Source organism: Leptidea sinapis, chromosome 17 (assembly GCF_905404315.1).
Source record: "Leptidea sinapis chromosome 17, ilLepSina1.1, whole genome shotgun sequence".
Classification (NCBI taxonomy): Eukaryota; Metazoa; Arthropoda; class Insecta; order Lepidoptera; family Pieridae; genus Leptidea; species Leptidea sinapis.
The window spans coordinates 5054185-5072210 of NC_066281.1; the positions used below are offsets into that span (position 1 = coordinate 5054185).

The 18026-nt window shown below is 35.7% G+C and overlaps 1 protein-coding gene across 1 annotated transcript; it reads left to right on the top strand.

The window, feature by feature from the left end:
• The first annotated feature begins 751 nt into the window (after positions 1-751).
• On the top strand, positions 752-11057 carry LOC126969225 (venom serine carboxypeptidase-like). The gene is made up of 8 exons (XM_050814567.1): positions 752-887; positions 1044-1663; positions 2238-2350; positions 4131-4301; positions 5160-5327; positions 6759-7018; positions 8980-9108; positions 10801-11057. The coding sequence occupies exons 1-8, from the start codon at positions 847-849 to the stop codon at positions 10997-10999; spliced, it is 1701 nt and encodes a 566-aa protein (XP_050670524.1). The 5' UTR covers positions 752-846; the 3' UTR covers positions 11000-11057.
• The last annotated feature ends 6969 nt before the right edge of the window (positions 11058-18026 follow it).

The window sequence follows — 18026 nt, forward strand, 5'->3', positions numbered from 1 at the left end:
CGAGTGTACTGGTCACCTGATGTTAGGTGATCACCGTCGCCCACAATCTCTTGCGACACCAGAGGAATCACAGGAGCGTTTTTGGCCTTTTAGGAAGGCTGTTGAATCGTCCCGGAAACACTGCACAAGGAAGCTCATTCCACAGCTTCTTTGTAAGTGGAAGAAAGGTGTTTGAAAAGCGCACTGTGGAGGAACACCATACATCCAGATGGTGGGAATAATATTCTAATTTGCGGCGTATCGTGTGAAGGTGAATTCGGTGGTAGGGATCAGGTCAAACCGATCTTCGGAACACCCCCCGTGATAATTGCAGTTGAAGACTCACAATGAAGCGATGTCTTTACGCAAACTTATCTAGCCGTAGAACACTGGAAACCCGACAATTCTCTGCGTGCCTTCTTGTCAAATGTGAATTAAATCTATTCAATATTTTTTCATAAAAAAAAGACAATGTAGAAGGGGTTAAGAATTATTATATTTCCAATTTTTACCTTTATAGGTACTAGATCACTGAAGATTGATAGAAGATACACATCTTGTTAAAAAAAACATTTGCAGGTTTTCATGTAATATGTTAAAGTTAATTTTACCAAATATACACAAAAAATATAAATTTACGATATTAATCTTCGTATTTTAAGCTGCGATCTTTCATTTTCAACTCTTAAGCGTATATTTTAGTTATGAATATATCAGCGGGATCATACAGTTCAAACGAAAACTGATAAAATAGTATGGTAATCTATTACAGACATTATTCAATTTACGCTTGTTTTTATACAAGTTATGTCTTAAGCTTGAACTAGTTATTACATATTTATTGAATTAAATGTGTCATTTTCAATAATGTTTAAAATTTTGTTATATTTCGTTTTAATTGTGTCAAGGTAAGTGGTTAAATGATATTGAAATTAATTGGTAAATAGTTTGCATGGATATTATGTAATTACGTCAGCTACGTATTTACTCCGAATTTATATTTAATATGTTTTATTTAATATTAATAGTAATAGCAATTAGTTTAATTGAAATTAACATTTTAGCTGTCACTGTAAAGTTATCCTGGAGTTTATGCATAAGAAAGTAGATTCTGAGTCACCAACTGTCACAAATAGTTCAAAAATAACTGGGAACGACGAGGAAAAAATATTTGCTCAAAAGGATGACTCAGATAATGAATTAGATAGTAATATTAACAAAAACAAATATATTGATATAAATATTAATCTTCCAACTCATGCGCCAGTTTCTACAGACATTATTAGAAATAACAATAAAACTGCTAAAGGAGACGACTCTGAGAATGAAATAAACAACGAAGTAGACGTAACCACTGATGCAATCATAAAGGAAAATACAGTAGACAATGGAACAGCACTAATACTAACCCCTTTCATTGAGACCGATCAAATTGATGAAGCTCGGAATGCTTGCAAAGTGGATCCGACTCTATTCTTGGGAGTAAATAGTTATTCAGGATTTTTCACAGTGAACAAGACTTATAACTCCAACGTATTCTTCTGGTATTTTCCAGTAGAAAACAAACCGGTCAATGAAACTCCGTGGATTATTTGGTTGCAAGGTGGCCCTGGAGCGTCCAGTTTGACCGGACTTTTTGATGAAATTGGTCCATTTAGGATTGATTATATTGGTACTTTGAAACGTATGTATATTCTGTACCTATTGTAGATCTAATATTATGATGTTTTCTAGTTTTATAATAAGCGCATTTAAATATAAAAGCATTGTGAATATTTTAATTATTATTTTTTATTTAGAATGTGTAGTAGTGTACACAATATAACTAATATTGCGTGTATCTGTTGACATGTTCATTCAAGTTCAACTATTATTCATAATATTGCATATATTATTCATGCAGTCAAAGTGTAATCTTTTTCATCTTTGGATAGAAATTGCTCAATATTTAGTCTATTGGCAGGCTTTTTGAAGAAACATTGTAAACGTTTTATGTTATTTAAAAATATTAGTTTTCTTGACAGTACAAATATCTAAAGGAGATCTTTGCGCAACGTTTTTACCATGTTACATTGAAATACTTTACGTTAAAATGAAATTTGGTAGAATTGGAATGTACCTATAGACCAAATTCTTAAGAACAAGATTCACTTACGGGGCTAATATAGTATTACTACTCCACGTGGTTAAGCCATGCCTATGCCCATCAAACCTATTTTGAATAAAGGCTTTATTAACTGATTTTAGTTGTGTTCCAGGTAATCCATACTCTTGGTTGCAGAATCATTCTTTAGTGTTTATTGATAATCCAATCGGATCAGGATATAGTTTTACAAACAATGCAGAAGGCTTTGCTACTGACATGTCCACGGTAAGCAATATTCAAATATAGCGTACATTTGATCATCATTGGTACATTCAAAGCAGAAAAATAAATACGGTGCCAAGTAGAGTGAAAAATTTACCGTAAAATAATAAATTGACTGATGATATAAACTCGATTTGACATGCATCTTTAATGTGTTAGGTAATTATGTACCAATGTCAAATGCCCAGTTAAAACTCAATATAAATTACTTAACTTACTTTAAATAATGTTATGCTTATATTTTCTGTTATTAAGTTAGGCAGTTTACATACAGTTAGAACATATTCACAAAAATAATAATTTTGAAAAATAATAAGAAGATATTGTATTGAATATGTTTTATTATTGAACTTATAAATACCACTAGCTTTCCATTTCATACACGAAACAATGATAGGCTAACACCGAGTTTAGATATTAATCAGAAATATAAAAGAACCAATAAGACGTGACTGCAAAACTGAAAATAGAGAGTCAAAAGAAGTAAAATATGGCTATTCACTGTCACCTAAATTACTTTCTACTAAAAGCAGAAGGAATCAATTTAAGCGACAATTTAAAGGGAAAGGAGATTTTCATGTTCGTACTATTTCACCCAGTAAACTATTATCAAAGGATATCCAAAATAGAATAGATTCCACATCGTACAGTATCCAGTTCCTCAAAGAATTTAGACAAAATACACTGTTTTCCATGGAATTGAAGAAAAATACACCGTTCCTAATGGGGCAAGAAATGCCAGACGTCAACGTGATGCGGGTGGTATTTGGCACTTTGATAATGTTTGTTCGTGGAATTAGGCCGCTAGTATCAACCTGACCAGCTCCTTTGAGCACTCCCCGTGATAAATGCGAGAAAATGAAGAGATAACCCACATCTCTACGCAACGCCAAAGGATCAAGCCAATCGGATATTACTTGATTGTCGCTTGAAGCCGCTCTTCGTTGTATGTGGTCAAACGGAAGAAGTTGGCACTAGGAAGCGCCCGCCTAGAGTTGAGAACAGTGCTCCATGTGAGTGATGAGTGATGAGTGATTACATAGTTGCAGGCGGATGCTTATAGTGAAGTAATCTCGCCTTACTGAATACACTTTAGCTTTTTAACAGACCAGTTTGGCTTTCTCTTCCAAGTGTCCACCACCTAACCGTCGCTCGAGGGGATACGACAAAGGGAGATAGATTTATAGCGATGAACGCACAAACTTTGTCTTCTAAAGAAGCTAAACCTAAATAAAAAACCTAAAGGTTGAATTGGACTTAAATTTGTCGGTCCCATTCCGAGACTTTGCAAAGCATAGACACAAGTTTGTTTCCGTTCTCGTCCACGATATCCCAAGACATGTTGACACGGTCGCTACAGAAATATACTCTGTGCTATTATCTGCATAGCAATTAATACTGCAGATTTGCAGCATAGCATTAACATGCAGATAAAATAGTGTAGGTATCCCCTACATTATTTTTTCTTGCACGCACACCAGCGTTTAGGGATTTGGGGACTTGATTTTGGGATTTAAGTCGAAGCATGTACCGTTGATAATGACCCTGATGCTCCGATTGGCCTTTTTGGCCGCTAGTGACCCATTTCCACAACCTCATAAACAGTGACCAAAAATTACCAATTACAATAAATTGTAATTACAAGGTTACTTAATAACTATACTAAGATGGGATTTGTTATTTGATGTTGTAGTAACTTTTATGAAAAGTTGAAATTCTAAATATGTAATTTTATTAAACCCAATGAAAATTTTGTTAACTAAAATTATTGTTTGTGTTACAGTACTCAGATCATTTATACAGCACGGTTCAACAATTTTTGCAAGTATTTCCTGAACTGAGAACTGCTCCCCTTTACATAGCAGGAGAGTCGTACGCTGGAAAATATGTCCCCGCATTAGGAATAATGCTGCATAGAAATAAAAATACGTCTGGAAAGGAAACTAATTTAAAAGTGAGTTATAGTTTTCTTTTGTGAGATCATCTATGTAACATAAATATTTCATAAGAAAACATAATTAAACCTGAATGAGAATGTTACTTCTTAACAGGCTCTTAAATAAGTTTGATCAAAGCAACCAATGAATGAATTTTAATCGCAGATTATTGAAGGTAATGCAAATCAAACTATGATATATTTACCTTTCAGAGAGTTAAAGTGTTAGTTCAATTTGTACAGAACTAAATACAATAATCGTATTGCTTCTAATAAAAAACTGTTTTTACTAGATAATTTTATTATACGGTAAAGCTCACGCGCCTTGTGTCGAATTTATTAGCACTCTCATAATCCCTGTTCAACTTCTGATTCTTGAGTTAGCTTGATCTATTGATGAAATTATTCGACACGCATGCTACTGAGTAGCAATTATTGCTCAATGGTGGCATAATTTCCTGTAGAAATTCTTATCAGTTGACCTGTCAGTACTGATCTGTTAAGAGTTTTAATTTGTTACATTTATTTATATCCATCTGTTTCTGTCTTCATTCTTTTCATCATACCCGACAGGTTGTGACATCATTTTATTGTCAAATTTTGTTTAACCAAAATGCCGTTTTTCAACATTTTCATTGACTTATTCCATATCGGAAATATTTCATTGTGCAAACATAGGCAAGTTCGGAAGCAACGTATAATTGTTTTGTCTTCGGTTGAAATAAAATATTAGTTCGGCTGTTTGAAAAACATTTAATTTTCGCGAAAATCACAAAAATATATGGAACAATGCTGTGCTTTGAGAGAAGGACTGGTCGGGTGAATAAAGAAGTAAAAAAAAAACAATTTATATCTACGTTTCACAATTTCTTTCAGGGCCTTATGATGGGTAATGCTTTCATTGATCCAGACATGTTAAAAAATATTGTACAGCCATTTTACAACTTTGGTCTCCTGGATCAAGAACAGCTGGATATGGTTAACCCTTTAGTAACTCAATTTCAGGAGGCTATTGACTCTAATAACAGTATCGCTACCAACCAGGTATCTATTATTTTTATTACTAAATACTTACGTTAATAAATCAAGTTCAATTAAATCCCTAAGGTTTTTCTTTTATTTATTAGGACATCCAATAAAGGCTCCAGGTACTAGTTATGGTAAAGTATTAAACATAAGCGCATGAAAATAATTCAGCGTATCTTGTCTAGCTGAATTATAACGAGATTCGAAATATGACAAATTGAGTGGGAAATTATAACAAACTTAATCCTAACTAAATAATCCGAGGAAAATTTAAAATTTTGAGTTACATCATTATATTAATTTCGTGAAACACGATTTCTACTGGAGTAAATTTTCGGTATTCAACGTCAATTTGGACCTTAAATGGCGCCATAGCTAGTGAAATTACGGGGCTAATTAGACTTGTTTTATCTGTCCAAGTGATGAGCGCGATTAATACAGTTCATAATTTTGGGTTCAATCAAGAATCCTGAGCGGCGCTCCATTGCAGGGCAGGGCGAATCACTTTCCGTCAGGTGAAAGTCATACTCGTCTTGTCACTTTCTCTCATAAAAACAATATTTGTAACGCATCGTTATGAAGTGAACAGTTTTTCATAATCAAGTGAGTGTTTTATAATATCCTCATTTACATTATTATATTGTTTAAATGAAAGGAGGAGAGGGTGGAGACATATATAAAAGGCAATGTCTCACTGGCGTCAACTCAAACAAAGAGGAGAAAAACAATCCCCCAAAGAAAAAGAAGCCGAACACGAGAAAGAACTGACTGACTGACTAGCTACTAGCAAGTACACAACTGAAATCGCACTACCCAAAGACTCTCCCAACGTTTTGAGAGAAGAAGAGCCAGGGTATAGTGCTCAGCCCTGACATCCTCCTTCCACTCTCACACAGGGGGTGAGAAGATAACTCGTCGTTGTCGTCGTCTACTAAATTCCGCTTTAACTGTTGACGATTTAGGACGTTACTCTGTCCGATTACTGTTTAAATATTAGTCGCAGATAAATCTATTTAATTTTAAGTTAATTATTTAGAATTTTAGATGTTAGCTTGTTTATGATTTTTTGCTAGCTGAAATTAAAATTACCAAAGTTACCGACTTACCGGCACATAGTTCGACGGACAGATGGCCGTTGGGGCAGTAAAGTCCTGGAATGGCGACCACGTATCGGAAGACGCAGTGTTGGTAGGCCCCCCACAAGATGGACAGACGATCTAGTCAAGATCGCCGGAATACGTTGGATGAGGCCAGCACAGGATCGATCGTCGTGGAAATCTTTGGGGGAGGCCTTTGTCCAGCAGTGGACGCCTTCCGGCTGATGATGATGGAATTAAAATTTGTTATAAAAAATCCCTTTCGGAGAATGTCTATTTATTAATTTGCATTGCTAGCAACTGAATTGGCAAAACATTTAGGACACTTAAAAAGTAATTTGTATCATTTTAGAAATGGCAAACTTTGGTATCCGTGCTGTTAATCCTGTCCCATCAGAAACAGGCCTACAATTTTCTGAAGGATGATCTACAGATAGGCCGTTACGTCGCCTTTCTCAAACTATCCAAGATAAAACGAGCTATCCACGTTGGAGACATACCCTTCTCGTATATCAATGTGACAACAAATTCAAAGATGGCACCAGACTTCCTCAGCAGTTCAAAAGGGATTCTCGAAGAACTTTTGGAACATTACAGGGTTCTGACATATTGGTGAGCGAAGATTTATCTTATTGTTTAAGTACCTAGTATTAATGATATAAAACCTATGGCCATTCCCAATATTCAGTCTATCTCCGGTTGTGGCCTACCTACTTGAGATAAAAATCGTAACTATCTTTGAATTTTCTATCCCAATAATCTTATTGACAGTAACTCATCTTATCCGTACACGCTGTCTGTCAATGGGACATGGGATAGAAGTTTGTATGGGAATTGCAACAGTGAACTGGCGATAAGTATGACTTATCGGGTATATTGAGACAGCTTCAGATTATTGACAGCTAATGACTGACAGTAGAAGGTAGCAATTTATCTCTATCTCTAGATAGTATATTGGGAACGGCCGTTAGACACTTTGACAATAAGCTTAGAAACTGTCTTAAGTTAAGTTCTGTCAACTTCGAAATTTATTTCGATATTTGCACAGCCGTCTCAGTTTGTCTACGTATAAATGATCTAAGATTGGACTGTTTATTCTAATAATAGCTACATAGAATACTAAGTATGTTTTATTAAGCATAATTTATTAATATTTTTCCCTTTTAATTCTATTCCCTAAATACCTATATACCTGTAGTATATTATTTTTCGTTTTAAGTTTATAGTCCAATTCAGCCGTTCAAATCTCCTAACACTGTGATATTTTTATATGCAATTTTAGTAGCGTTTTGGAGAACAACATAGAATATGCCTGTATAATAGACCAATTCTCTTCTTTTTCTTCCACATATAATTATATATTTAAAACTATTAACGATATTTCTTTTCATTTTCAATTCAACTCCATACAATCCAGGTGTTTCCCGTTTACAAAACAGAATACACAAAACGGAAAAAGAAAAATTTCGTTACGGATATGAAATATAAACATCAAAATTCATGATTGGAGCCTCTTTTAGGCATGGCCTCAATATGAATAATGCTTACGAAATCTCGGGTGTTTATTATATGTTTTTTATATGTGATGTCTTTTCCACCAAAGGTTGCAATATGCAGTACTTCGCTACATGTTAAGCCAGTTCATAAGTGGGCGAATCGATTTGGCTGAATAGGTCTCAGCGGAATGGCTTTCTTATGAACTGTGGGTAGGCTATAACCTAAAGATTTTGTGGTTGCATAGTACGGTGGCGTAATAAAGACATAAAAGATTTCACCAAAGAAATCCTGTCATTACTGAATAAGTTTCGAAGTTTGGCGTGTCATCTTAGAGTTAGCTAGCCGTTCGATCGTAATTAACTTCATTGTCATCAACATCATGTAAGAGGGTGTTTACTTATTCTTGATTATTTAAATTGATATTTTTGTAGTCACGCAAGTTTTTAGCGCCTTATGTTCCTCATGAGCAATGTTGGGTAATGAAGGTTTTTGCTTTTTTAGAATAACCGATACCTGTTGTTGTTATGTTTCCTGACTCCTTTGCAACGGATGCCGGCGAGATTATGGGTACCACAACGGTGCCTTTTTCCGCAGTGAAGTATGTGAATGTTTAAGGATTACTATGTTTCGGTCTGAAGGGCGCTGTAGCTAGTGAAATTACAGGGCGAATGAGACTTGACGTCTTATGTCTCAAGGTGACGAGCGCAGATTTTTTGGGTTTTTCAATCATCTTGAGCGGCACTACAGTAAAATGGGCAAGGCGTACCAATCACCATCAGCTGAACGTCCTACTCGTCTCGTCCCTTATTTTCATTAAAAAAAAGGGTCATTAGGTCGAAGTTTATTTCGTTTAATAGTCTCCTCAACATTCATAATAATCTTTTCATACGAAATGCGGCTAGGTGTCGGTGTAAAATTCAACTCTTTGTCTAATACATTTAGAGGCGCGGCTTTTAAGACTTCATCTGTCAAGTTAATAACATTTTTAAGGTTATAAACCTGATAGCTCTGATTTAAGACCGACATCAACTTAAATAATATTTTTTAGTAAATCTAAACTTGTAATGCCTTTACAGTGGTCATTTGGATCTGATGTTGTCATGTACATCAGCTGGAAAAAATCATCGCACATGGAAATGGAGTAACAGTACAGATTTTCACGAAGCAACTAGATATCCTTATGTCTTCGAGAGAAAACCAGCTGGGTAAGAATGTTGTAATTTTTATAAGATTGGAAGTTGAAGGGCTTATATAAACTACAAAGGGTATACATATACATATTTCGATCTTTATAGGTATATATATATAGATCTTTAGTTTTATTTATTTATTTTCATGTAATCTATAGCATCATGATTTGTATACATCAATATTATATTATAAAGTAGAATAATAAGGCCAAAACTGTTTTATTTTTTATATTAATAAGGGACGAGACGAGCAGGACTTTCAGCAGATGGTAATTGATACGCCATGCCCATTACAATACAGTGCCGCTTAGAATTCTTGAAAGACTCCAAAACATCTGAACGGCACTACAATTGCGCTCACCTTAAGACATGTTAAGTCTCATTTGCCCAGTAATTTCACTAGCTACGACGCCCTTCAGACCGAAACACAATAATGCTTACACATTCCTGCTTCACGGCAGATATAGGCGCCATTGTGGTACCCATAATCTAGCCGGCATCCTTTGCAAAGGAGCCTCCCACTGGTAAATTATTACTGATTACAGAATAGGTGTTAAATAAAAGAAAAACAGTTATGATTTAACAAACCAGAGAATAGCAATTGGGTTCGACTAAGCTTCCTGAAAACATAAGGGATCATATCTCAACAAGTAGATATATTAAACAGAAACTTTGAAAAAAAAATTGCTAAATTGTACAGGATTATTTAATAATAATATTGACACACTCTTACACAAATTATCTTGTCCCAAACTAGGCATAGGGTACAAGAAAACGATATATTTAATACAATATACTTACAAAACATACATGAATACATTTTAAACATCCATGACTCGGAAACAAAAATCTATATTCATCATATAAATGATTGCACTTACCGGGATTCGAACCCGGGACCTCTAGATCAGTAGGCAGGGTCACTAACCACTGGGCTATAGGGGCATTATATTTTATTAAATACATATATTAATAATATATTATATTTATTAATAATGTATATTATATAAATTAATATAGTGTATATGTTATATAGGATAATAAGGGTAGAGGAATGAATTTTTTATGGAAGAAGACAACAAAGGAGCGTACTTGTCACCTTATGTTAAGTGATCACCGGCGTTGCCGGCCTTTTAAAAAGGTGTAAGTACGAGCTTTTTATAAAAGGTATCCATGTCGTATCGTCCTGGAAATACAGCAATAGCTAGCACATTCCACAGCTTGGTTGTGCGTGGAAGAAAGTTCTTTGAAAGCCGCACAGATGGGGTGGTTAGTATCGTAATTTGATTTAAAAGTATGAAATATACAAAACTACCAAAAAGAAAAAATGATTTTTGAAGTTATACTTCTTTACGCGCGTTATGAAAAAACGATGAGAGTGAAATTTTGAGATGCGCGCTCATTACTGTAACATAAAAGGAACAGGGTGAAGTTAGTTCCCAAAAATTTTCTGACGTTTGCGACATTCGTTATATTTTTTTTTTGGTTTCTTCGTCCATTATTTGGACAGGCAAAGAGTTAAAGACCATACAGTCGTATTCGTTAATATTCAATGAATAATAGTCAAAGCCACCTTTGCAAGATTTTTACACTATTGTTCTTTCTACAAACGTAGAATAGCACGAGGATTTTTGGCATTAGGCCAAAGAAGTATAACTTCTGGCGTGCATGCATAAGTACACACACACGCTTTTATTTTTATTTTAGGTATTATAAGTCTGGCGGAGGGTTGACAGAGGTCGTGGTACGAGGTGCTGGTCACATGGTGCCCGTGGACCAGCCAGCGTCGGCGCAGTCGATGGTGTCCCGGTGGATTAAAGAACAGCCGCTGAGTCCATTCTTTAATGGGATCCAGTCATACATCGTCAAAGAATATATTAAAAATAATACTCAAATTTATCTTTGAAATTATATAATAATATAGGCATATCTTAATATACATATCAATAAAATTGATGTTTGAATGCTTACAGGGTTACTAATCATGCGACAAATGTAATTGGGGGCAATTTAAAAATTTTTTCAGTCAGTTAAACAATTTTTTTATTGAACAGATTTAATAAAAATATGTTTTAACACAAAAACCACTAACCTCGTGGTGATTGAAGTATTGGAGGTATTTTTTTATAAAAATAAGTAACGGGACGAGCAGGACGTTCGGCTGATGGTAATTGATACGCCCTGCCCAATCTTGAAAAACCCAAAACATCTGAACGGCACTACAATAGCCCTCGTCACCTTGAGATACATGTTAAGTCTCATTTGCTCAGTAATTTCACAAGCTACGGCGCCCTTCAGACCGAAACACAATAATGCTTACACACTACTGCTTTACGGCAGAAATAGGCGCCGTTACCACACCCATAATCTAGCCGCAAGCCTGTGCAGAGGAGCGTCCCAGTGGTAGGAAATCCGTAGAGGTGCAGGTTCGAATAGCGCATCATTCATTTACTTTGGTATACAAATTAAAGCTTGGAGCAGGGATGGATAGTTAGGTACTTATTTAGTTAAGCCGACGTGGTTTTCAGAAAATTTCAGCTGATGAAATTGTTGAAAAATTTACATACAATGAATTCAAACTAGAAGGAACGACAATTATAATTAATAGACAAAATGAAACAAAAATAGTGATAAGATCACTGAAATTTATTTTTAAAGAATCCGTGCTCTACTTATAGAGTTTTTTTTTATGGAATAGGAGGACAAACGAGCGTACGGGTCATCTGTTATTAAGTGATCACCGCGGCCCACAATCTCTTGCAACACGAGAGGAATCACAGGACCGTTGCCGGCCTTTAAGGAAGGTGTACGCGCTTTTTTTGAAGGTACCCATGTCGTATCGTCCCGGAAACACCGCACAAGTAAGCTCATTCCACAGCTTTGTAGTACGTGGGAGAAAGCTCCTTGAAAACCGCACTGTGGAGGACCGCCACACATCCAGATGGTGAAGATGATATCCTAACTTGTGGCGTGTCGTGTGAAGGTGGAATTCGGCGGCAGGAATCAGGTTAAACAGCTCTTCGGAACACACCCCGTGATAAATGCGGTAGAAGACACACAATGAAGCGACTTTAAAAGTTTTATTTAAATTCGTAAAAATTCAATAAAATAATCATTTTATTACATTGAACTGTCCATACAATCGATAAATAATCGATCAAGTATGTATTTCAAGATCTCCGGCTGGTCAACAGGAACCATGTTCCCAGCGCCTCTAATCAATACGTTTGCAAAATTACCACCACTCTTCTTGTAACTGAAAAATAAAATGATTTAAATGCATCCTTTAATAATTTATTGAAGCGGTTTAGCCGCGTGATAATTTTTTTTATGACAATATGGAACGAGACGAGCAGGACGTTTAGCTGATGGTAATTGATACATCCTGCCAATCACAATGCAGCGCCGCTCAAGATTCTTGTAAAACCCAAAAATTCGGAGCGGCACTACAACTGCGCTCGTTATAACGACATAAGATGTTAAGTCTCATTTGCTCAGTAATTTCAAGTTGGTCAAAGTCAAATAAACATTTTGTAATTAGCCTTAAACTTAGTGCTTTTGAACCGTCACTATAAATATTTCTTTTAAATTACTGAATCTACCATAAGTTCGGAAAAAGTAGAGTCCGTGAGAATAACATACAAGAAACTTAACGGCCACTCTTTTCAATCAAATATAGTAGATTACGATGGCTGTAATATACAAAACAAATTAGTTTGTAAGGTGCTGGATCCAATATATGAATCGTATTTACTGTTAAAAGCGTTTTAAATATCAAATATTTCACAAAAAGTAATAAAGAATATTAGATAAATAAATTATCTAATAAATAATTATTCTATATTGGGTACATCTACTTGTAGAAGTTGAATTCATTGTTTGTGTAAGGATGCTTCGTAAACATAATGGTCGTGATTACTGCCAACAAATACAATAATCTATGTATTACCTTTAACAGGAAGATCTGGCAACTCAAGCAGCACTCGTTCACTAGTTGACGCATGGATCAGTAATCGTTCCCTTGGCACATGATTTACTCGAAGAAGCCAAGCCAAGAAAAAACCTACATGAGCGCCGTATCATTTGAAATAATGTGAATAATGTGACGGCAATTTTTTAACATTACATGTTAAAAAAACAAGTTAGCAGACCAGTCCGTCCGCTGCAACTGTTTGTGTTTTTGTTTCATTTCAAATATTCCTGTGCAACGCAGAGCAGCTCGAATTGTCGGGGACCCAGTGCTCTGTTAACGGCTGGATCACTTGGCGTTGCGTAGAGACGTCGCTTCATTGTGTGTCTTCTACCGCATTTATCACGGGGTGTGTTCCGAAGAGCTGTTTAACCTGATTCCTGCCGCCGAATTCCACATTCTCACGACACGCTACAAGTTAGGATATCATCCCCACCTTCTGGATGTTTGGCGGTCCTCCACAGTGCGGTTCTCAAGGAGCTTTCTTCCTCGAACTACAAAGCTGTGGAATGAGCTTCCTTGTACGGTGTTTTCGGGACAATACGACATGGGTACCTTCAAAAAAAACGCGCACAACTTCTTTGAAGGCCGGCAACGCTCTTGTGATTCCTCTGGTGTTGCTCGTTTGTCCTCCTATTCCATAAAAAAAAGAGTTCCGATGAAGAAGTTGTGACTGTGTGTTCTAACAATAGCAGATTTCGGGTCCGACCATTCCGATACATTCTTACAATATAATAGGAATAAAAAATTTGCTTAAACCAATTATTGATGATACCGAATGAAAAACTTTTATTCGTTGCTCAGAAAGTGATTTCAAGAGTTGTTATAATATTACATAGGCTTACCGGATATTTAAGCAATAATGTGGAGGAATGATGTGATGTGACTAGGAGTGTACGCTAGCCATAAAACATCCCAAAGAACCAAAACCAGATTGTCAGTTGTATAAAAAAACAAGGTATTTTCTTTTTTCCACTCCATCACAAACAAACCAAGAAGAATTATCACTAACTACAAATGATAGGTCATCTTCATCTTCATTAACGGCCGTTTTCAATAACCTATCTATCTTTAGTTTAAGTTACTAGAGGTAGACAAATCTATCTTTTTACGCTTACTTACATTTTAATAACCTATCGACATAAAGCATTAGACTATAACTTTATTAGACATAATTATCTATAGATTAACCCCCTTTTTCATAATAGTCTGCTAACTTAAAGCATTGCTAATTCGCACTCTGTCTTCTTCTATTGACATAAGTCAGAATGAGAAAAAACACTCCTTAGCACGGCTGTTTAAAGTTAGCGGACCATTATGAATAAGGGGGAAGATCTTGTCATTAAACGGTGACAGCAATGTATCCATAACTAGAAATTCAAATTATGCGTTAATTTCCTTCACCGCAGGCGAATGCGGGTGATGGAAAGTAAAGTATAGTAAAGTATGCATTTATTCATGACAACACAAAAACATATATACATAGTAAAATTAACAAATTTAAAATACAACGTAATAAAAAGAACAACCACTCAGCATTTTTGAAATTGATTTCCAGCACTGATTTTCAGTAGGTACCGACAGAACGGAGTCTTGCTTCATGTTTTATTCTTCATTTAAATTAAAGTTATTATATTTTTATAATCGCTGATAAAATGTTCGCAGAATACCTTTATTTTCTAATTAATTCATCTACTGTACCCCTGTATACTACAATAACTCCTATGTTTGACATTATAGTTCACGATATATGATTGCTTTTTGCTATAGCGCTTCAAACATATCTGTTGGCTAGGAATTAGATCGGCTCCTTGCCAGTACCGACTTACGTAGTAGCTACGGACCCTCCTGTTTTTACCTAGATATTAATTTATATTTAATTTCTTTTACTTACTCGTTTTAGACATTGAGTATTTGAATGAATGAATGAAAACTTTATGAATAACAAAAACAAACCACACAGAATAATACAAGTAAAAAAGAGTTACAAAGGTTCTAGCCTTCTCTCTAAAGAAATAATTAAAAACGAATAATACTACTACTACTAATAATAACACAAAAAATATACCTAATTAAGGCTCAACCTTTTCCTAAATGGTCGTAAATGAAAAAAGACAAGAAAAGTTTTGACTTTCATAAGTATCATTCCTTGACCCATATAAATACCTAAAGTGATTTTGATTTGATTTACTTATGCAGCAATTCTCTTATGATTAAGATATGATGAGAAATAGAGAAAAACAGGCTGCAATTAAAAGGGCCCCTTTCGATCCTGTCTATCAACAACGCGAACGTGGTCGAAAAGTATGTTGTTTCTTTTCGTTTCTTTTATAATGCTCGAACAGTTCTTCAAGCCAAGGTTTTGTCGTGTTCATTATTATATATCTAGAACCATTTTGTCGTAAACATGCTGGTTGTTCAGGTCGAAGCTGGTATTGCCGACGTGGATTAGTTTCCTGATGTCATCAAGCTGTAAGAACTCATTGAATGCAGGCAGATCTCCTGGTGGTTCCTTCTCAAAGTTATAGATACTAACGCCACTGTTCTTCTTTATGTATTCTATTGTTTTATTCCACATCTACGATTAAATAAATAGTAATTTACGTTAGTTAATTCATTAAAATCAATTTATACCTTTAAATGTTTTTTAAGATATAAGGGGGGGAAACGGGCAAGAGCCTCACGTGATAGGGAGTGGTGAGGCAATCGCCCATGGACATCCGAAACATCAGGGGCAAAGAGATGCGTTGCCAAACTTTAAGGTGGGAGTATGCTCTTTTCTTGAAGTTCCCTAAGTCGTATCTATTCGGGAAAACAGCAGACAGTAATTAATTCCACAAAGTGGCTGTACGAAGCAAAAAATTTCATGCAAAACGCGCAGTTGTGGAATGATTTTTGGCGTAGTGTCCGGTGGTGGAATTCAGCTGCTGGTATCAACCCGAACAGTTCCTCTGAGCACTCCCCATGATAAATGCGGTACAAGGTGCAGAGAGAACCCACATCTCTACGCAAACGCCAAAGAATCAAGCCGATCCGAGATTACTTGATTTGTCTTTTAAAATAATCTAAAAAATATGTGCTTTTATAAAACCTATATGCTTTTAATTTCTAACATATGATAAATGACCCGTTTACTTACTATTTCTTCATGCGTAAGGCGCTATAGTCCTCAAAAGTAACATTTTTAAAAATCTACTTAAAATACTTCTACAAATACTACGGTTCCAATTTTTTGACTTGTTTATCTTCATTTCTTTATCTAAATTATCGCTGTTACGAAAACACGATTACTTACGAAAAAAAATCTCGATAGATTTATTTTTTGAAAAATAGTCTTTTTTATTTGAATTGTTTATATTATCATAAAACTATGATAGCTATAAACACAAAACTTATTTTATTCGATAGTTTATTAGTATTTATAAGTTTTCACTGTGGGATTTATCAATACGCTTTATGAATTATTTTATATTAATTTTTTTCGTAATAAACCAACCGCGACGCCTTGGTTGCATGCTCGCTCAAGCCAGCAGTACGCCCGTGACCACTGTCAAGGAAGGTATTGTGTTCGTGTCTCTCGGGCTCACATTACGTAAGATTTTAGCAAACAAGCACAAAACGGGAATCATACTAAAAAAATAATGATGATGCGACAGCTTATTTGTTGAAATATATAGGTAAATGTAAGTCGGAAAGTACTGAAATAAAATTTACGTAATATTATTTTGAATATTATGCCACGCGGGATTTTTGTATATATGTACCTACTTTAGGGAAGTTTGATAAATCCAAGATGACCGCCGCACAAAAATTATGATTTCAGCGATATGGATATCGTGTCCGAGGTTCTCGAGGGTGCAGATAACGATTTTGTGATCATTTCTGAAATCCAAGATGGCCGCCGCACAAAATTATGATTTCAGAAATATGGATATCGTGTCCGAGGTTCTCGAGGGTGCAGAGAACGATTTTGGGATCATTTTTGAAATCCAAGATGGCCGCCGCACAAAATTATGATTTTAGCAATATGGATATCGTGTCCGATGTTCTCGAGGGTGCAGATAACGATTTTGTGATCATTTTTGAAATCCAAGATGGCCGCCCCACTAAATTATGATTTCAGCAAAACGGATATCGTGTCCGAGGTTCTCGAGGGTGCAGAGAACGATTGTGTGATCATATTTGAAATCCATGATGGCCGCCGCACAAAATTATGATTTAAGCAATATGGATATCGTGTCCGAGGTTCTCGAGGGTGCAGAGAACGATTCTGTGATCATTTTTGAATTCAAAGATGGCTGCCGCTCATAATTATGATTTCAGCAATATGGATATCCTGTCCGAGGTTCTCGAGGGTGCAGAGAACGATTCTGTGATCATTTTTGAATTCAAAGATGGCCGCCGCTCATAGTTATGATTTCAGCAATATGGATATCGTGTCCGAGGTTCTCGAGGGTGCAGAGAACGATTGTGGGATCATTTTTGAAATTCAAGATGGCCGCCGCGCAACAAATCTTTTATGAGCGGCGGCTCGGACAGGATATCCATATTGCTGAAATCATAATTATGAGCGGCGGCCATCTTTGAATTCAAAAATGATCACAGAATCGTTCTCTGCACCCTCGAGAACCTCGGACAGGATATCCATATTGCTTAAATCATAATTTTGTGCGGCGGCCATCTTGGATTTCAAATATGATACACAATCGTTCTGTGCACCTTCGAGATTCTCGGATACGATATCCATAATGTTGAAATCATAATTTTGCGCGTAATATAACATTTCTCTCATACGTCGATAAAAAAGATTTACTTCAAAAATGCATAAAAAATATTATCACAGTAATTCCGTACTTTAGCACAACTGTAAGTTCTAAAAAATATTACGCGGTTCATTCTGGGTCGGCGGTCGTTGACCCGCATCGCTCGGTTCGTTCTCAGCCATGCCCGACGCCCGTGTCCA

What these genes read in the sequence shown, in the direction of transcription:
- LOC126969225 (XM_050814567.1), top strand. Translation starts at nt 847, where the DNA reads ATGTTTAAAATTTTGTTATATTTCGTTTTAATTGTGTCAAG. An exon ending in TTATATTGGTACTTTGAAAC is followed by an intron (nt 1,664 to 2,237) that starts GTATGTATATTC and finishes GTTGTGTTCCAG; the next exon opens with GTAATCCATACTCTTGGTTG. An exon ending in TTGCTACTGACATGTCCACG is followed by an intron (nt 2,351 to 4,130) that starts GTAAGCAATATT and finishes TTTGTGTTACAG; the next exon opens with TACTCAGATCATTTATACAG.